The 22,500-nt window shown below is 42.3% G+C and overlaps 1 protein-coding gene across 1 annotated transcript in view; it reads left to right on the forward strand.

Moving 5' to 3' along the window:
• adamts16 (ADAM metallopeptidase with thrombospondin type 1 motif, 16) overlaps positions 1-22,500 on the forward strand; it is a gene marked incomplete at its 5' end in the record, with an annotated part of 92,384 nt that overhangs the window by 304 nt on the left and 69,580 nt on the right. The window contains 2 exons of the mRNA XM_080425910.1: positions 823-908; positions 7,251-7,609. Coding sequence (XP_080282036.1) covers positions 823-908; positions 7,251-7,609 — 445 coding nt within the window. The remainder of the gene's footprint in view (positions 1-822; positions 909-7,250; positions 7,610-22,500) is intronic.

Here is a 22,500-nt window from a genome sequence, read left to right on the forward strand (position 1 = left end):
CAACTACCAGACCCTCACTAGCCTCTCTGGGGAACACAACACAACGAGGACCAGTCTATGCCGGGTTATTGGACTGTAACAGTTCATAAACGGGGACGAAGCGTAGCATTAAGAAAATATAATAAGTCCTAATGGAATGAGTTACCGGCGGCTCTGCAGCGGCGAGGAGGGGCAATGACACTGACAACTGTCTGAATGACTGACTGACAATGGCTTATTGGTGGAACAGAAGACTGGTGTCTAGATACGCTTTGAATTGAGGAGGAGAGACCTACAGACCTGTCTCTGTGACTCTCACTGATGACAACCACACTGCTGCTGCTGCTGAGAGAGAGAGAGAGAGAGAGAGAGAGAGAGAGAGAGAAGCTTGCCTGTAGCGGCAGCACCTGATGCTCCTCTCATCTGAGTCTGACTGTTCAGAAGTTAAAGCTAAAGTAAAGTTGAATGGTTGCTGCTGGTCAGTGAATTAGAGCTCAAGCTGTGGGTGATTTGGTTGAATTGGACTTTAACAACGACTCTGACTGGACTGGAAGTCATCATGTCTTTCATGTGGATGTGTTGTTGCGCACGGGGGACAAACTGGACGAGACCTTTTTTAATGTTCCATCTTTTTTGCTTTTCCATTCTGAGCAAAGTAAGTTGTCCGTTTAAAGCTATAACTCTATGGTTTAAAGTGGCTGCACTGCACGTGCGAGCCTTCATGCATGCAATAATGTTTTGCAACCATTGTGATGTAAAAAGTGCTTAACTCAGCATTATTGTGTGTCTATTTATCTATGGTAAAGAATCAAAATCTCATGATATTTTCGTCTCTCCTTGTAGAGTGTCGTTGTGGAATGGTGGTGTCGAAGGTGTTGAAACTCCAGCAGCTCTGCTCCTCCAGTCACTCAATCTGCCTCCCAACACAGGTATGCTTACCGTGCATGTTTGATCAATATTAGGGACTATTAGGCTGTTATAGATTTAGTCATTAGACCCGTGGTTCTCAAACTATTTAATTTTCAAGGGACCACCCATAACTCTGAGAGTGTACAAAATGGAACCAAATGGATCCTTACGGGGTCCATTTGGTTCCATTTTGCACACTCTCAGAGTTACAGAGCCTCTGGACCCCCACTTTGAGACCTCTATGATCTGTTGATCATGCATGATGATGGTTGTTGTTGTTGTTGTTGTGGGGTTGTTGTGGGGTATTGCTTTTCTGATTTGGACATTTCAATGACCTCAGTGACAGACTGCATCTTGCAGTGCAGTTTCACCTGCGCTGAGGAGGGTCACCTCTCTTGGACGCTAGAGGGAGACTTACCACCTCACACACACATACAATGCTGTCTCTCTGTGTGCTGTGGTGGAAAAAGTACTTACGTTTCTTACTTTGAGTAAAAGTATCAATACTGTACCACAATGTAGAAATGCTCTGTTTACAAGTAAAAGTCTGGTATTCAGAATTTACTCGAGTAAAAGTACAAAAGTATCGGTATCAAAAAAATGTACTTTAAGGTACCAAAAGTAAAAGTACTCATTATGCAGAATGTCCCATTTCAGGTTTTGAAAATGTATACAAATCTTTGGGAAATAGTAGATCTACAAGCTCACAACGCCTGTTGTGTGCTTGTAGATCGGCTATTTTCAATAGCCGAAATAGATCTAGAGCTTAAAGTGGTTAATGTTTGTTTAGTAATAAAAATCGAAATCAAAAAAATAACTAGTAGCTAGTTTTCAAATAATTGTAGTGGAGTAAAAGTACAATATTTTCCTCAGAGGTGGAGTGGAGTAGAAGTAAAAGTATTGAAAATTGTAAATACTGAAGAAAGTAAAAAAATACCTCAAAATGTTACTTAAGTACAGTACTTGAGTACATGTACTTAGACGTTAAGGCCCGTTCATAGTCCCTAGATGGGTCTAAAACGTGCGTCAGGGGGTGAGGGATTCCGTCCGTTCTTTACAGACGCATGCATAGTCGCTGACGTTAAATCCGTAGGAATTATAACGTTGGGCGTCGTACACCTATTAATCCACTAGATGGCAGCTGCGAGGTTTTAAATGTTGTGAAAAGTGTTGCCATGTCCGCTTATTATAAGCGACTTTGGGCTTATTTTTCTGTAAAGTTGCTTGTAAACAAACATTGGTGGTTGCGGTTTTATTTGGGCTTGTTTCTAAAGTGTAGTTGCTTATTTGGGCCAATTATTATTTAAACCAGTGATTCTCAAATAGATATTGTAGATCTGCTATTTTCATGTGATGTGGCCTAGTCGATTATTTTGGGCTTGTTTTCATAGACCTGGTTGCTTATTTCTCTCACAAAACCTGGCAACAGCGCTAAAATGGACGCCAAAACAACGCAATAAAAGACACAAACTAGACAAAAACAATGGTTGTCTACAAAACGTGAGTTTCGACCCATACTGCACTGTGCTATATTATTTGTGTGTGTGTGTGTTTAGGGAATGGCTGGCTGGGTTCATTTTGTCACAGTAATTAAGTACATTTACTCAAGTACTTCCACCACCAACGTGGGTCTTTTTGTGGAGAAAGAGTGCCCAAGGAAAACTTTTTTTCCCTGATATACTGCCAACGGTTTCCACTGGTACTACAGGCAACGTACAAACGAACGTACGTCGGCCTGACGGTGAATGTTGATCGCACGGACGGAAATCCTGGAGCCGTAAGTGACGGAGGGGGAGACAAAAACGACAACGCAAGGAGCGCTGGCGCTGGTTACGTATCCTTACGTCCGACTATGAATGATACTTTACTTTCCACCACCGCTCTGTGTGCACAGTGCAAAGGCATGGTGCATGGACAACTGTCCATCAATGGAGGCGTTGTAGCGTGGCTTTATTGCCAATGCCACCCATAAAGACAGCTGGCTCAGCTGAACTGACAAGCACAAAAAAAAGTAAACTATTAAAACATTTACTACTCCTTTCACGCAATCATCATCATCATCAGACCTATTTGACCTACAAAGTTATAGCATCTTGGTAGATCAAATACTTTTACCATCTGCGCTTCAATTTCAACCTCAAGTTTATTGTCACATCACAAGTTTACAGGTGTAAAACTGTAGGTGAATTTATTTTCTGGCACAAAAGCTACAACGATTTGAAGTAGGCTAACAATATAGTCGTTTAACCCAATTAAGACCAGGAACGCATCTGTGTCATTTTTTAGATTTGAGCTAAATAGCATTATTTTACACTTTGGCTATTCAAAAATAGCAGATCTACAAGCTCATAGCGCGGCACCGAGTGCCGCGCTACGAGCTTGTAGATCTGCTATTTTTGAAAAATCGTGAAAATGTGTGCAAATCTTGGAATATGTATATATTTGTCTAAAGCGAATATTTTTAACTCAAATCTTTCTTTCTGGGGGGTCCCTGGAACAATATATTTTGAGATGGGGGTCCATGGCCAAATACACATAATTTTGGGGGTCCTTGTCGTGAAAAAGATTGCGAACCACTGACATAGAAACATAGGTTTTCCGGAAAACTGTTAGGATTTAGAGGACATTTTTAGAATCGGCTTCAGGTCTTAAATGGTTGGGAAAAAAATACAATGTGCATGCAAAAAAAAAGGGCAACATATGACATGACATGTGCCAGTAAGAGACTGAACTTAGCAGATATCAAATGTAAGTGTTACCACTCTCTACTGAAGGCATACATGACTGTGAATGTTAACAAGACAGAGGTAGGCTATACCCTGTCAATGATTACACAATGGGGGTTGATTTGAAGCTGGAGTAGAGGTGGGGGGGGGGGGTAGCAGTTTGCTGCTCAATTCACTACCAGCTTACTATGCTATTAACTAGTGATACGTAATACAACTATTATAGCAAGGTAGCGTATCAGCAAAATAAAAGTTCACCTTTTCACGTCCCCACTGAACAAACTAGACCACTGGAAGTCCTCACTCAATCCCCATTGCTACTAATGGCACTCAGGAGCCACTAAACCAACAACCAAACAACCACAGGCTCATCTGTCAGTCCATCAGACGACGTGTGTGTGTGTGTGTGTGTGTGTGTGTGTGTGTGTGTGTGTGTGTGTGTGTGTGTGTGTGTGTGTGTGTGTGTGTGTGCGTGTGTGCGTGCGTGCGTGCGTGCGTGCGTGCGTGCGTGCGTGCGTGCGTGCGCGTGCGTGCGTGCAGATCAGTTCCCACAGGCTGTTTGTTTATACACTGTCAGACATGGGTCACTGCAGCTGGTTTGTTAGTTAAGGAGGGCAAAAAAGTGTTGTCTACTAGGTGTGTGTGTGTGTGTGTGTGTGTGTGTGTGTGTGTGTGTGTGTGTGTGTGTGTGTGGGGGGTGTGTGTGTGTGTGTGTGTGTGTGTGTGTGTGTGTGTGTGTGTGTGTGTGTGTGTGTGTGTGTGTGTGTGTGTGTGTGTGTGTGTGTGTGTGTGTGTGTGTGTGTGTGTGTGTGTGTGTGTGTGTGTGTGTGTGTGTGTGTGTGTGTGTGTGTGTGTGTGTGTGTGTGTGTGTGTGTGTCTGTGCGTGTGCGTGTGCGTGTGCGTGTGCGTGTGTGTTCATGCCTGAGACGAGTGCCGTGCACAAGCATGCATGTGCCAGCATGTGTTTGTGTGTGTGAGAGAGAGAGACACACACACACACACACACACACACACACACACACACACACAGATAGAGTGCGAGAGACAGAATGTGTGTGTGCACAAGGCAGAGTAACCATGTAAATGGTAACAGCAACAATAATTTGTTTACTGAAATAAGCCAGGATTCAAGACACCATTATGATGCACAGAAATCCTCAAGATCCAATCTCAGCCGTTTACACGCTGCCAGTGATGACACACTGTCTGTCACCCTGCATGCTTCCCCCACTTCAACATGTCTGTCTCCATGCTAAATATACCCATTATTTGGGTTGACTAAAGCAGGTCACAGTGTACAGTAACCGAGACTGGCTCTCTTGTTGACTGTACTGTAAGTCCAAGGTTGCTGTTATTTCAGTGTACTCTCAGGTGATAAAGTAGCCCACGTATCATTTTCCCAGGCAAGACTGAACACATTGATGCCCGATGCTGGACCAAAGTCTACAGTTAAAATATTTCAGTTGTTTGCTTATTAAAAGCACCTACTGTAGTGTGTGTGTGATATGGTACACACCAGGCTCCTTCCCACCCTTGAAACGTATTTCTTTTTGGATCAACACACATCAAAGTATATTTAATCATTCAGAATCGGAACTCAAATTGTCATGTCAAGGACCCCCAGTATTATATGTATTTGGCCGCGGACCCCCATCTCAAACTATTTTGTTCTAGGGGGTCCAGAAGTAAAGATTTGAGTTAAAAATGTTTGCTTTAAATATATATTCAAAGAATTGCACACATTTTCAAGATTTTTCAAAAATAGCAGATATACAAGCTCATTGCGCGGCACTCGGTGCCGCGCTATGAGCTTGTATATCTGCTATTTTTGAATAGCCAAAGTGTAAAATAATGCTTTTTAGCTCAAATAAAAAAATGACACAGACACGTTCCAGGTCTTAATGGGTTAAGATATTATGAATGTTGATATAATCCAGGAAATCTAGATCAGCTTTAGTTCTCAGGCCTCGACGCGATCTTACACCTGCCGCGAAACGATGCAAAGCGCCAGTGCAAAGTGCCATTGCAAGTTTTACGACCGACACAAGTTTTAATTTTCACGGCCCAGTGCCCACGCTGTGTAAGCGGTGGCACCGAATGCACTTTGCGCCCATCTGTGTGCTCATAGGCGTGTTGGGTTTAATGAGGTGTGGTCAGGCAAATTGTTGGCACGTTGCTCTCTTAGGGGGATTGGGGGAAGTTAGAGAAGTCAGAAAGTAATTGTGACTTAATAGACCATGCAGCTCAAACCTGGCCTTGAAAAGAAAAAACAAAGTCTGCACACTTCAGCGTACAGTAGCTCCTAAAGCAACTTTATTTGTTATGTTTCAACGTGCCTTCTTCATACTCACATTCTGAAGAAGAATAAACTGCTTTAGCGTCTACATTGCAGCGTTAGGGACTTTATTTACCTTTACTGTGTGACAAACTGACCAAAAAGCAACACTCATAGATATGCCACACTGCTACTTAATTTAACTCTGAATTCTTTCACACGCTTTAACTCAAAAGATGTACGCAAGGGATTGTCCACTGTGTCAGCTCTTCCCTGGAAAACCCATTTCCGGCGTAACCGAAGAAACCGGCTACTCTAAGATGACCTTTGGAGGAAAGCCCACTAGTTTCACCACCATTTACCATCACTATCAGACATTTAAGTGGTCTGAGTGGCCAGCCCCAGTGACCTGCTACCCGCTCTCTTTATGACCTGCACTTATACTGCCTGAACTGTAGTAAAAACTCTAGTAAAACACCAGGTCAAAACGTGATACACTTTGTGCCGAAGTGCCTGTGTGTTGGAATGGTCTAAAGCCCTTCCTTTTCTTGTAACTCTTCCTTGACCTTGGCTGCAAAAAGTATATGATGGTGGTCAAGGAGAATTTACGAGGGAAAGGAAAAGGTTGTAATTTTTTTTGTGCAGTGAAGCTCTTGTCTCGCGTGTCTTCTCTCTCTCTGCCCCCAATAGATATACTGTGTGTGTTATGTGATTTTGTAATATATATATATATATATATATATATATATATATATATATATATATATATATATATATATATATATATATATATATATATATATATGAGACACTATATATAGTGTCTCATATATATAAGACACTACAAAATCTGTTGCTATGTAAATGTAGTATCTTAATCTACTTGCTTTTTATTTGGCTTTTGAATATTTTTGGGGCAGTTTTCTTTTTAAGAGAGACTGGAAACTGAGGCAGAGGGGAGTCAGGACATGCAATACAGGTGTCCTCCACGCTCCTTTTCTATCTCAGTATCTCTCTTTCCTCTCTTCTCTTCTCCTCTCCTCTCTATTCTCTGGTACCACACGTTTAAATTTCCCTTTCAAGATGCTTTAATCAAGCGGCGGAGCTGGTCAGAACTGGGTGCCTGATGCTTGGATATTTGATCTTGTGTTCTGTCTGTCTGTCTCTCTCTCTCCCTCTCTCTCACTGATTAATGTTTAATTAATAAATGACATTTAAAATGTAAACCAAACAAACAAACAAACAAACAGAGAAGCAGAGAAGCTAGTCACGTAGTGGAGCCAGACCAGGTTTCTTTCTCTCTCTCACTGTTTCTCTTGTTTTCATTGCATTTCTTTCCTCCACACACTCTCACTCTGCAGTGTATGAGGTTGTGGCTCCGTACGAGGTTGACCAGCACGGCCGGTACGTCTCTCACGAGATCGCCCACCACCAGCGCAGAAGGCGGCGCAGATCCCTGCGCGTCGATGAGAACCCACCGGCGGACGAGAGCGTGGGCGAAACGGTGCACTTCCAACTGAGGGGCATGGGGCAGGACTTCCACATGGAGCTGAGGGAGGCCTCGGGGAGCCTGGTCGCACCTGGCTTCACCGTCCAAGTCCTGGGAAAGAACGGCACCAAGAGCCTCAGGGCCTACCACCAGGATGACCTCTGCTTTTACCAGGGGTCGCTGAGGTCAAGGGTCAACTCCTCGGTGGCGCTCTCCACATGCACGGGGATGGTGAGTCTGAACGTATACTCACAGTGTTGTGGGTGGACTGTGGGGACTGTTGTGCTTTGTGTGTGTGTGTGTGTGCTTTGTGTGTGTGTGTGTGTGTGTGTGGGTGTGTGGGTGCGCGAGTGCGTGCGTTCGTGCGTGCACACTTCTCAGTTTGCATGGGGATGGCCATGGGTTTCTGTACGTATGTATGTGTGTGTGTGTGTGGGAGTGTCATTTACATCAGTAAACAATAGTGCAGAGAACAGGACAATGGAATTGATGAATCTCCTGTCTTCCTTTTTGTTCTGTTGCTGAAGCTTCTGAAGTAAAGCAGAGAGAGAGAGAGACAAGGAGAGTCAGTAATTAGACCCACTGAAGAAGAGCAGGGGGTTCTTCAACATTTTCAGCCTCAAATCCAAATGTAGGGTAGTTAGTTTAGACTTGCACTGGGACCCATAAATATTAACATTCCTGCATGTGGATCCTCATCAGAAACATGCCTGAGGCTCATCTAGTGCCTGGACATTTGATTAACTACAGTACTTGAACCCTAGTGTCCCTGTTCTGGGCGTCGTAATGGGTGAACATTCTGCAAAAATAGGCGAACATTCAGCGAAAATAGTCGACCTACAAGCTCACAATGCGTCGCAACAAAACACGTTGTGAGCTTGTAGATCGGCTATTTTCTGTGAAGAGATTTGTTACTGAGGGGGAAAAAGTAGGGGGCCTAGGGGACTCCGGTCAACTAAGTGTAGGGTTTAGGTGGTAAAAGAGCCTGCTATTATGACAAGCCCACCAAAGGACAAGCATTTTATTTGAATGAATATGCCATTGATATTATTATTACCTTAACCTACTATTTAATTAATGTTGAACTTTGAACCAAATTAGCCATTGTGTTTGTGTTATAGTGTTGTAGGGAGAGATGGCTTAGGAGGGAGGATGGCAATGAAAGACTTGAACATGTAATGAATGCAATCAATCAATCAATCAATCAATCAATCAATCAATCAATCAATATAAGATTAGGAAAATCATCATTTGTCAACTGCAAAGGGACATCCATCATTGACATGAGCACACCTTCATGGGCCCCTACACGTGTTGCAGGGGCCCTGACTGATCTCTTGTGATAAGTAAGTAGTCCCTACTTGACTTGACTTCAACTCTTTGTTTAAGTGGATAGCATCATTTATCTACAAAAAGTTGGATAAAGAGCACTCTGTTCTGGGACAGTATTTCACATTCACATTCTCATTTCTTCTGCAATTGCTTTGTCTTTATTGATGTTTGAAATCTGCGAACCGTTCTATAGAATGTTTGGTCCAGACTCCTGGAGAGACACAAATACAGTATGGCAAATATCTAAAGGGTGTTGCACATAAAATACATGTAGATAGAATGTGTAATGATGTGATGATGAAGAACTGTAATTAAGAACATACCATTATTGTAAAGCACTTTGGTACAAACTAACTAGATTGAAAGTTGACATTGTTCCCTATGCATTGAGTAGGTTACTCAATGCATGACCCAAGGAAAAGACAAAATACATGGATCTCAATTTGAATTTGATTCTTAATTCATGACAGGCTCCTCCTTGATAGAAAGCCAGCAGTCAGGAGATAGCCTTAGTGATGACTTTCCCATTGTCTGTGGCTTGTTGTGACCAGTCCCTTAGGTCACCAGTGTGGTTCACTTTAACATAGTTTCTTTGTTATTGTTGTTAATTGTCATAGAATTGACCCGTATCTTTTTCTCTTTCTTTTTTCATTTGTTGTTTATATTTCCCCTGTGAAGGACCACTGCTGTCTGAGAATGTCCAGTACGTCTGGACGCAGAGAATGTCACATCTCTAGGGATGCTGCTTCTTCTGTGTGTGTGTGTGTGTGTGTGTGTGTGTGTGTGTGTGTGTGTGTGTGTGTGTGTGTGTGTGTGTGTGTGTGTGTGTGTGTGTGTGTGTGTGTGTGTGTGTGTGTGTGTGTGTGTGTGTGTGTGTGCGCGTGCGTGCGTGTGTGCGCACATTAGTTTGTCTGTACAGAATGTGTCTACAGCTCAGAGCAGAGCAGAGAATCAGGCAAAAGGTCCAGAGGTCTGAGACTTTTATGAGGTTCTCACGATTGGGTGGTTTCAATAGGGACAGAGCTCTGTACTGTACAATAATTGGAATTTGACTTTTTTTTGTGTGTGTGTTAGTGACCTTCATAAATTAGGACTGTTGGACTTCTGTAAAGCTAAAAGGCTGAGTTTCTGTAGTAACTTTTGTAATTTAGCAAATAGCATGATGTGTGCAATGTGATGTACACACAATAGGATTTTGCACAAAACAAATAACCACATCATCACTTGGCTAGCAATGTCATGGGACATTTATGAAACCTTTATCTGTAGATGTAATACATCAATCTGTCTTTTTCTAACATACTATCTAGCTGAAATCTAACTTGTGTGAATGTCTGATAAATCCTGAATGTGTGTGTGTGTGTGTGTGTGGGGGTGTGTGTGTGTGTGTGTGTGTGTGTGTGTGCGTGTGCGTGTGCGTGTGTGCGTGTGTGTGTTTGTGTGTATAGGTGTTTGCGTACAAGCAAATGTATATGTGTCTAGGATTGTCCAAACCTTCCAGATTGAAGGTCTTTGGTCCTCTACTAGACCACCCGACAGCTCACAGAAGACTTTGGTCTGTAGCCAGCTTCCTGTTTGGCAAGGGCCAGGTAAATATTGACCAGAGGAAGACAGATCAATAGTTGCTATTGATTCTCCAGAGCACCTGGCCTCCATTTGTAACGTGATGCCAGCCAGATTGAACCTTTCACCAACTCTTCACCTAGCCTACATCAACTACACACAGATGTTCACACTACACACATCACATGGACCTCTCTTACAGAAGCTACGTTATATTGAACACAAGCTCATTGTGCAAAAAAAATACAATATATTATGGTGCGACGAAGTCTATTTAAAACACATTCTAATATTTCAAAAATGCAATCCGAAAATTATACAAAAAAAACTGCTTCATTCAATTGTTTGTTTGTTTGTTTGTTTGTTTGTTTGTTTGTTTGTTTGTTCGTTCATTCATTCATTCATTCATTCATTCATTCATTCATTCATTCATAGGATCAGGTCAATGTACCCTGTACTCAGTGACTCATCGCTCTTTATTTCCAACTTAAACTAGGACCATTTTCAGCAACACCAGGAATGGCCTTAAAATGTGTATGATCAGCGCATCAATTTCTCAGTATGTCCTTGTGTCATTGTTCTGCTACAGAGAAGAGAGCAACAAAGAGAGACAGAGAGAGAGAGAGAGAGAGAGGGAGAGAGAGAGAGAGAGAGAAAGAGATGATGAAGAGAGAGGGACATTGAGGGTCATTGTTCTCTTTGACATTTTCAATGGCTGAAACCGCCTTGTAAGAAGGAGTGCCACGTTGTAAAGTCCCATGTATATAAAGTCCCCTTTTCAACCCCGCTCTCTCTGGCAGAGCTGAGTCGCGGTTAGCCCACAACTTTGATGACAGTAGGGAGCTTTGGCCATAAAGACCCCTTTACTTACAAGTTAAAGCGGTCGACTGAATAAAAGAATCACACCATGCACGCACGGCTCCACTGTTCATCTGCCAGACGCTCGGAAACTCCGCAGACACAGTGACCCACGTGTAGAAGAAGAAAGTCGTAAAGCAGGTCCTTCTGTGCGTCGAATTTATGCCATAGCTTTATTTCGCTTTCGCCTGCGTTTTATGAGGCCGCGAGCCATAGGGGAAGAGAGGGTTGAGGGGTGAGCACAGTTCAATGCAGGTTTGTTCAGCGCTGCTATCTTGATTTTAGTCTTTAAGAAAAATGTTATAGTTGTAGGCAGAGTTTTTGTTGTGGTCTTTATACTGTAGGTTATTGAGGGAAGAAATATGGATGTAATTGAGTGTCTAACACTGGGGCATGGAGTGTTAGCCTTTATTGCCCCCCACACAATACATATTGTTGATTTAAACAATGTAAACACATGTACCAGTACATTTATAGATGCATATTATACTGTAGCCATATTCTATAATGGTACAGCAACAGCTACCATGCAGGTGTGGAGCTTGTTGGGTTATAAGTCAGTCTTGCATAAAGCAGTGGTGCTCAAACCTTTTCACGTCAAGGACCCCCAAAATGTATATGTATTTGGCCGCAGACCCCCATCTCTAAATATTTTGTTCCAGGGACCCCCAGAAGCAAAGATTTAAGTTACAAATGTTCACTTTAAGAAATATTTATTCAAAGATTTGCACACATTTTTTAATAGCCACAATATAGAAGGTTAAAGTGGTTAAAATTATTGTGACGCTATATTAACACATTTTGCTGGGGACCCCCTGGAACCCCCCCTCCAAGGACCCCTGATGGTCCCCGGCCAATGGCATAAAATGGCTGTACGGATGAGCGCTTAGTCATTGTAACGGTTAATGCTCTGAGCCAGCTGTCACAATGACTGGACATGATGCCATACATGAGTGATGATTCTGACCCATATGTTTGATCAAGGAGTCTTCCTGTGAACAAGAAGCTTTTCTCTTCATGTCTTCACACTCCGGTTTGAGTCGCTGTCCCGTGCAGATCGTGGTTGCATCTACTTGTCGATGTATGTTTTCAGCTGCATGAGTAAGTTGCTGATCATTCCCTGATCATAGGCCTATATGTACCTATTATTTGTAACCAAAGGAAAATGCTGAACGTCCTCCCCCTACAAATCACTCGGAGGTCATGTTTTTTTCCTCTTGTAAAAAAAGACGGCTGTGCGTTTTGCCCCCAGGCCCAGTAGTAGTAAGTAATACCAGAATGTGCCACACTTTGTCCCACCTCTTTCCTGGGGTTTCCACGGGTATTTGAGACATACACTCTATTGATGTGATGAGGCTTTGATAAACAGTCAGTGTGGTCTCTTCTTGGATGAACTTGCAGCTTAAGCTCAGTTCATGATTCTTACTATACATATGCTTTTATCATCAGAAATGACAACTCTTGATTTCTCCAATCAAACAACGTAAATAACGAATATTATGTTATTAAGTATATTAAATTATATGCGTATGATGATGCATTGACTTGGATTTAAGCCTGCTTGGAAAATGGCATGCTTCAAATTGCTGTAGATCTCCAGATTGAGTAATGTATTCTGGACAGCGAGCCAACTGGATGACTTAAGATATGGCTTGAATTAGAGACGCAAACTGATTAAGAATTGGCATCCTGTGGTGAGCTGTGGTCTTGTGCTCTTCGATAGTTTGCCAATAACCCATGTCACCGTTTAGTTCCCTGCCTTGAACTCCCTACAGAAAGAGCGGGGCCCTCCCACATTGCACTGTATTCACTGAACCAAGAAGTGAATTAGTGTCTCCGATTCGGCTCTGCCCTAAGAAGAATTGTTTGGAAAATATTTCCCCCCCTTGTTGTCAGGTGCCAGAGGACACAAGCAAAGACTTACTTATTGAGAGATATTCAGAGATTGAGAGAACTTTGGACGTTTGAATTTTAATATCTCTTCGTATTCACACGGTACTGTACATCATGAGACAGAATGGACTGCAGTTGAAGCCTTTGTGCAAACGGGGGCCCCCTCTAATAGTATGATGCCACCTATAGTTCTACAGGACATTCCAGTGTTTGTGTTTGCTCTGGTTACCATGCATAAAAACTAACGGGAGGTTAATGAATAGGCAGTGAATATGAGTCTTCATTCTTTGTTCTTTGTTTATTTCCTTCGTGATGGAATACATTGATTAACTTGTCTTCAGATGGGATATGGTTACAGAATGGCTACTACTGAACTCTCACTGAAATGAAAAGCACGCTTACAGGCCAAAGAGATTAGCCATAAATCTGAATCACGTTCTGAGTTTGTCGTGAGCAATGGTGTAAAGTAACTAAGTACATTTACTCAAGTACTGTACTTAAGTACAGTTTTAAGGTTTTACATCTCAGAGGCAAATATTGTACTTTTACTCCACTACATTTATTTGAAAATTGAAAAAAAACGTTGCAGATATAAATTATTATATTATAAAACATACTTGTAACCAAATTAACCACTTCAGCCCTATTTTCTACATAGGCTATTTGAAAATAGCAGATCTACAAGCTCACAACGCGTCGCGATGCGATGCATTGTGAGCTTTTACTTTTGGTACTTTAAGTATATTTTGATGCCAATACTTTTATACTTTTACTCAAGTAACATTTTGAACACAGGCATTTTTACCATACTGCATTCAGTCAGTCAGGTGCATCTTTTAATGCTCTGAATGTTTCCCCCCTCGTTTCCGTTAAGCCTCTCGTTCTCTTTTTCCCGTCCATCCCTGATGTTTTTCCTGTCTCTGCATGTCTGGATGTGCCTGACTCCTCAGAGTCCAGCTGTTTGCACCCTCCCAGGTAGCGTTTCAGGGTTTTATGACTGCCATTTGCACCTTGGAGCAGCGCAGCGTGTAATCTGATGACTTTGTCTATTTAGGAAGAGGCACTAGTATGAGCTAATCTCTTAACTTAGAGACTCACACACACACACACACACACACACACACACACACACACACACACACACACACACACACACACACACACACACACACACACACACACACACACACACACATGCGCGCGCACACAGACACACATGCACACACACACACACACATGCGCTCGCACACAGACACACACGCGCACACAGACGCACACACACACACACACACACACACACACACACGCACACACACACATGCGCGCGCACACAGACACAAACGCGCACACAGACACACACACACACACACACACACACACACACACACACACACACACACACACACACACACACACACACACACACACACACACACACACACACACACACATACTCGTAGGGGAAGTAGTAGATTTTATGTGTTGCAAGTAGACGAGTACAAAGGGCCATTCACACTGAGAACTATAACTGTAACTATAACTATAAAAATATAGTTTTAAAAATCGTGGATGTCAAGTGGATGGCAGAGTTCACACCAACTATAAAAACATGGTGAACAATATAGTTATAGTTATAGTGCTCAGTGTGAATGGCGCTTAAAGGGATATTTCACTCTCAAAAAAACTTTGGGTCATTTTATTGTCTACTCAGGCTTTTGAGAGCCCCCCAGACAGTTTTTAAGTTGCTTGATTCAGTATTTAGATATTTGAGATTCATTTTATCAGACACGCCCCCTTCCTATACAAACCCATTATAACTTCAAACTCCATTTTTAACATGTTAAATTCATCAAAAACACCCGTCCTTGGTTCTGGTGACTCACCCTGCCCTCCTAATACGCGAGGGGGCCGTGTTTTTTCGATTACTTTTTTCATTTATTTTTAATATTTTTTTGGGAAAATGAAAAAAAATCAATACAATAAAAAAATAAAAGCCATTTTCTTTTTACTTCCGGGTCAATTCCGGGTCTGACATCATCTGGCTGCGAAAGCATCATTCATACGGTTGACAACAGCGCCAACTGGTGGAAAACCACTGAAAACACAACATTTCTCGTCGACGGCAGGCTGAGCCTTAGCAGAATCCAGCGAGAAGTCTCGTCGGTGGCAGACGTTAAAGAGTTAAGACTGTAGAAGGTTCACAGAATAAGAGTGCACAAATGGTCAAATGCATTCGGGGTTCTTCTGTTGAGCCTTGTGGTGGAAATAGTGAGGAAGGGCAAGTTGAGGATGAATGCCGCTTTGTGTAAGTAAGGCAACAAGAGGTTGAATCTCATTTACATCATCGCACTTGGCGCTTGTTGTCTGTTTGTTGGACTGAGAGCGGTGCAGGTGGTTTATGAAGGTTGCCAGTACAGTGACATCTAAGCTGAGAGACATTCAGCGTACAGCTTTCTTTCACAAGGCCGCTGCTCTCTTACTAATGATGTTCAATCAGTTAGTTCTGGGATACGTTGCTGCTTGGCTGTTTAGAGGAGGAAGATGATAGTTTACCTTGGCAGCTACTGGATACGTGTTTGTTGTTTTAGCGTGACTTCAGGAGGAGGCAATCAAATTATTAGGTACTATTTCAGATTCTTCTTTCTTCTTCTTCTGCATTGGTGGGTTTAGTAGAGACATATTGCCAGTGGTGGAAAAAGTACTCACATGTTTTACTTAAGTAAAAGTATCAATACTGCGATGTAGTACTCTGTAACAAGTAAAAGTCCGGAATAAAACATTTACTTGAGTAAAAGTACAAAAGTATTGGCATCAAAATATACTTAAAGTACCAAAAGTAAAAGTACTCAAATGTTTGAAAATAGCAGATCTACAAGCTCACAACGTGTCGCGGGGCGACGCGTTGTGAGCTTGTAGATCTGCTATTATAAATAGCCTAGGTATGAAATAGGGCTGAAGTGGTTAATGTATGTTTTATAATGTAATAATTTATATCTGCAAAGTAACTAGTAACTAAAGTTTTCAAATCATTGTAGTGGAGTAGAAGTACAATATTTGCCTCCGAGATGTAGTGGAGTAGAAGTAAAAGTATAGACATTTGGAAATACTCCACTAAAGTAAAAGTACCTCAACATTTTACTTAAGTACAGTACTTGAGTAAATGTACTTGGTTACTTTACACCACTGCATATTGCAAAATAAAATCAATAATAAACACATTCATACTTAAAATCGCCAATATACAAGACAACTAAAATAGAAAACAACAACAACATGGATATATGGAACCTGCTACAACTCAGTGTATGCCAGCATCAACACAACTCTGCACATAGGTCTATGCCAGACTTCCTCTGGGTAACTAGATAATTGGCTTCAAGGTTTAACCTTCTGATCCAGACATTTCTGCTGATCGACCCTCCTGTCTCTTTTGTCTGTCTCTTGCTATTTTTCCTCCTTTTCCCACTCCCAATTGCTTTTTTTTTTTTTTTAAGTGCCCAGCCAAGCTGGAGCAACCAGGGAGGAATTGAACCCCAATATGCAGTGTTGGACAGGACACCTTATCCCTGTGCCAACCCTAAATACAGTATGTGTCAGAAGTGTAGACAGAAATGTGTAGATTGTGTAGGTCACAACAGCCTGGCTTTCACATATAACAATTAAGTTTAGCCAAAGTCTTGCTTTTAATGCAGCCTCTCTCTTCATGACAGTTGAAATCGGACTTCCTGCAGATACTAGGTGGACTTCAATATAAGTCTTGTGTTGATGATTAATGGTCTAGTAGTCAGACCAAACAGAGAGGAAACTGGGCCATGTGTGGAGGATGACATGTGCTTCTTCTGGCGCTGCAAACACAAACTGTAGCAGGGCTTCATAATATGTGTCAGCTACATATTGCCAACAGTGAGTGCAATCTAACAAGAGTAACTTTGTGTTTTTAATTTTTACCAGGTTGCTTGCAGCCTGGTCTAGGAAGAGACTGATCAACTCTAAACACTTTCTAAACACTTTCTAGCGACCTTTTCATCATTGGCTGTCCTTCAATCCTTTAAGCGGGGGGGAGGCCATAGCTGAGTGGTTAGTGAGCCCGCCTAGGGAACCAGCTGGCCCTGGTTGCCCCAGGTTCGATTCCAGGCTATTCCAGCATATGTGCCGATGATATGAAATTTGTCCCTGAGCAAGACTCTTAACCCCAATTGCTCACAGGTTCTCATTGGAAACAAGACCGCAAGGACTTTCATGAACGACCTGTTAAAAGGAATTATCCTTATCCTTAAGCCAATGGGGAGACTTCCCCGAGACTTCCCCATACTCTGAACGACGGCCGTCCTCCCATGCTATGGGATCATAACCTTACTAGACACGCCTGCCTGCAAGGGTCTTATTTGTACCCTCTCAGAGTTTAATTAACACCGGTATAAGTTGCCGCTGGAGGGATCCCATGGGAAATAAACACGAATGAAACAGACCAGAAAAAATCTATAAAAAAACAGTGTGGTCGTCTCCACCAAACAAACTATTAAAAAAAAGTGTGGTCGTCTCCACCAAACAAACTATAAAAAAAAAGTGTGGTCGTCGCCACCAAACAAACTATTGACTTGACACACACACAGCGCCGCATCCAACAGCGACCCAGAATGAACAGCAACAAGACAACGCACACAAGCCCTTACTGAGCCACACAAACTGATTTAGCTCCGTTACTTAGGAATTATGTTCAATATGAGCGGGTGGCTTAAAAGAGTCATTTTGGCTGTTTTTGTTCGTCCGCGAACTAAAGGGTACAGGACCACAGGTCCATTTGGTTCCATGCGGGGACGCTGGAGAGAGCAACCTGGTATTAATATGACTGTGCCATCTTTTCTTGTTTAGTTTAAGTTACTCTTGTTACTTGTTACATAAGTGGCAAAGTGGCCAATGCTAATTATCTTATTGCATGTCAGGTGTTCTTCTGATGCTACAAACTCGGTCCTGGCTTTAGCAAATACTGTAAATACATCTACAATAAAATATATAAATAATATTTATACATGTTAGGGAAGGAGTGCTAGGGATAAGTGTACTGTGTGTCAGTTCCTGAATGAAACCTTATCATCTTGTCTAAGCTGACTGTCTGCTACTGTATGTTGCACAGATGCCAAGACAGCTCTACACAACACACAGTATACAACTTAATGGCATTTAATCTATTATCACAGCATCTTTTCAGATACAGTATATACAACAGTGAAAGCAGAGCCCCTGGATGGAAATATCTGTGACTGAGGGTGAGACAGAATGTCTAAGCAATGAAGTTCAAATGCAATGCCTATCTATGCAGTAGATGCTGTATGTTTAGGATACGCTGTATATTTAGAATAAGATTGAGTGCCAATTTTAGCATGCCACCACCCACACCCCCATTTAATACATGTATATTAGAACATGACAGTGTCTGGTACAATGGCCAACTACATGGAGGAGGTGGGTTCAGTGTAATGTCATTGCTAGAGTTGTCTCTTTCCCATGACAAGGGGTGTGAATCCTGTTTGTCACTTTCCATTAGGAGTTGCCCGTTTTTCTGTCTCTCTCTCTCGTCTTGTTTTACAACCATTCAAATAAACCAAACCAAAAATAACCCTGTAACTCCTTAAAAAAAAAACGAAAGGAAAATCCCCAACTGTTCCCAAATTCTTGAAATCTGGACCATTAGGGTGGAGATTGAAAATGTGACAGGCCCGCTGTTTTCCCTGTGTCGTATTTAAAGCACAGGCTGTAGTCTTAAGGCAGAATAAGTGTAAAGCATGTTGAGGTTTGACAGCAATGCAAGAACAGGTCAGGGGTCTCGTTGTGACTTGGAACAAACTATGCCATTGGTCTGTGTGATTACGGTGCACTGGGGCTGAAGAAGTGCCACACGGATGACAGCATCCTGAACGGGGTTCTCACAAAGTGATCTCAACCAATAATCCAGACTGGCGTTACAGTACATACGGATCATTTCTTGACCGCCATAGAGGAAAATAACATAGAGATTACATAGGAGTTGGAAATGTAGTTTGAGAGTTCACCCCTTATCCTTCTCTCTCTCTCTCTCTCTCTCTCTCTCTCTCTCTCTCTCTCTCTCTCTCTCTCTCTCTCTCTCTCTTTCTCTGTCTCTCTCTCATTGTCCGAAACCATTGGTCTGTTACAAGGGGGTCAATGGTCCATAATCAATGCTGTCTCCTTGTGTTGGGTTGAGCACTTAAGTCAGATGGTGAGGAAAGACACAGCTGGAGTTGTTTTCTGGAGATCTGAACAGAGAGAGAGAGAGAGACAGAGAGTCTTAATAGTTTTCGCTGACCCAACAATACACATGCACTGTTTGGGAGTTAGGGGCGGGCGGCTTGTTCCAAACACTGAGGCGTCTACTGTTTGTTTTACAGGGTGTCCAAAACATCATAATTGTCTCTATAATTAGTGGGCCTGGATGCGTATTTCCTCCTTTGATTATATCAGCAAATATGTTTCTGTATGTTTGTGGTTTTGTCCGTCAAGCACCAGTTTCTGTAGGATGTTTAATGACCACTATCTGACACAGAGACACCTGTAAACAAACAACGGCTCTCCACTCTTTTCATTGTGTGAAGTGTAAAGTTTGCCAGTGGGATTTTTGGGCACTCCTTGTTCCCACCTTGTAGTGGCCCACACTGACTGACTGCATTACCCATATTATTGAACCATCAAACTATTCTTATAGCTTGCAGCTGGTTCAGGTTATCCACCTGTTTCCGCGGGTAGTTTCCTGATGTGTGGGAAACTTCCTGCGGGGGGACCGGAAGTAGGAAGTAGCGGCTCAGTGTGCTTATATTTGCCAGCAGAACGTAGCTGTAGCGTCACTGGTCGCATAGCCTATGCGACCAGTGACGCTACAGCTACGTTCTGCTGGCAAATGTAAACACACTGAGCAGCTAATTCCTACTTCCGGTCCGTCCGCAGGATGTTTCCCACACAGGATTTTTGCTCCAGTAAATTCCCGGTGGATAGGCACTGATGGTTAAAGGTAGTGTACGTGTATATTCTTTTGGTAAAATTCTGATAGTAATAATTGTTATGTGTTTGCTCAGTAATTGGGCTCTCCCCCGTCTCTCCAGCTCTTTAATAAACAGAACACTTTTCAGGTGGGTTGCCAAATTTCAGCAAATCAGGAGAGAGCACCCTACCCATTCTTTTTGCTTCAATTTATAGTGTTTAATTTCCATTTTGTCCGCTCACTTCTTTGTGTCATCACTTACAAATGCACTTGTTTATCCTGTATCCTGTATGAGTTCTCTCTCCTGATGGGATACAATTGGTATCCCGCCCTGAAAACACACTTTTCTTTTTTATTAAAGAGCTGGAGAGACATGGAGACCCCCTGTTACTGAACAAACACTCTATGGCAATTATTGCTAATTATTGCTATTATAATCAGAATATAGAGCTATTTAACACTTTACCAAAACAAATATCACTTGCTGTACCTTTACGTTTGGGCATGGCTTTTGTGTGGTTTAATTATAGAAATCTAATGAAGTTTAGGTGTTAGTAAAGTAACGTTTAGGCATGTTTTAGTGATGTTAAGGTTACAGTAATGTGGCCAGGATCTGGGCACCCGATGGCTTAATATTGTTTCCTTTACTAATGACATTGGACAGCTGAATATACACTGCCAAATTCTTTATTCCACATTTTACAGGATTTTAAAACGTTTACCCCGATGAGTCAAGCTTTGGGTATTCTGATTGAAAGCTTGGCCTTTTAAACACAGATAACTCGCCTGGACCTAAGCGTAGAGAACCGTATTACTTTAGATTAAGACCAAACCACCACCGTTTGCCTTTGACATGACTTGTGTGATCGCTACAATTCTCTTAATTCCACTTGGATTTACTCATCACACCAGGGGGTTTAAAGCTGTAAACTCAACAGTCGTTGTGGTTACAGCCCTTTGTTGGCAACCGCTCCTACAGTTCATCATTCTCAACTTCAGTGCTTTAACCCATTAAGACCGGGAACGCATCTGAGTAACCACTTTAACCGTTATTTTATACTTTGGCTATTGAAAAATAGCAGATCTACAAGCTCGTAGCGCGGCACCGAGTGCCGCGCTACGAGCTTGTAGATCTGCTATTTTTGAAAAATCTTGAAAATGTGTGCAAATCTTTGAATATATCGGGTTTTTTTAAGCGAATGTTTTTAACTCAAATCTTTGCTTCTGGGGGTCCCTGGAACTAAATATTTTGAGATGGGGGTCTGCGGCCAAATACATATAATTTTGGGGGTCCTTGACATGAAAAAGTTTGAGAACCACTGATATTATAGCGACATAAGTAAAAAAAACAAAACAAAAAAACATAGGATTTAGAAGACATTTGTAGAATCCCCCAGAAGCAAAGATTTGAGTTACAAATGTTCACTTCAAAAATATATATATTCAAAGATTTGCACACATTTTTACGATTTTTCAAAAATAGCAGATCTACAAGCTCGTAGCGTGGCACTCGGTGCCGCGCTACGAGCTTGTAGATCTGCTATTTTTTAATAGCCAAAGAAATGACTTCGATGCGTTCCCGGTCTTAACGGGATAACACAGTCACAAAGCCTATTCCAGGGGCCCCGTTCGTTCCACTGGCTTCCTGATCTGTGGTTGATGGGTTGGCGGAGGCGGCGGGTGTTAGTTAGTGGTGATGAAATGTGGAAAATCAGCAGTGTGGCTCATTATAACAACATCAAACACATCACTGAGATACAGCCCTGTTTTGGCAGCTAGGACCGACTGATTGGAACTATAGAGACACACCCACGGTGTCAGGCGCGCACGCACGCACGCACACACACACACACACACACACACACACAGTACGCTATACACACACGTCACACACCTTGGGCCCAGCCACGATCTGCCACTCTTGGCTAGGAGCACGTCTTTCACTGTGACAGCCGCGGTGACAAAAAGAACTCACGCTCCACTCCGTAGCTCGCTGTGTGGAGAGACTGCAGGCAATTAAACAGGTTTCTTTCTCTTTTTTTTCTCGATACCGCCATTTACTTGCCAAGAACATTTACAGTACTAACTCAATGGGGCCAATTGACTGTCAACACAGATGTGGCACGTGTATGGAGTAGATGAGGGGGAGGGGGGAGGGGGGGGGGGTTCAAAGAAAAAACGTTGAAAAAGGAATACATGGGGAAAATAGAGAAATGCTGTAGCCATGCGAGGGGGAACAGATTGAGAGGACGTAAAAGCAGTCAGACAGGCAAACAGACCGAGACAGAGCACATGGATGGAAAGAAGGACAGGGAGCATGTTTTTGTTTGTAATTTAAACTGTATTAACCCATTAAGACCGGGAACGCATCTGTTGTCATTTTTAAGATTTCTTTGGCTGATCGAAAATAGCAGATATATAAGCGAATAGCTCATAACAAAACTTATGTTACTATATATCAGTGGTGCTCAAACCTTTTCATGTC

This window comes from Gymnoscopelus braueri (genome assembly GCF_963280865.1).
Source record: "Gymnoscopelus braueri genome assembly, chromosome: 4".
NCBI lineage: Eukaryota > Metazoa > Chordata > Actinopteri > Myctophiformes > Myctophidae > Gymnoscopelus > Gymnoscopelus braueri.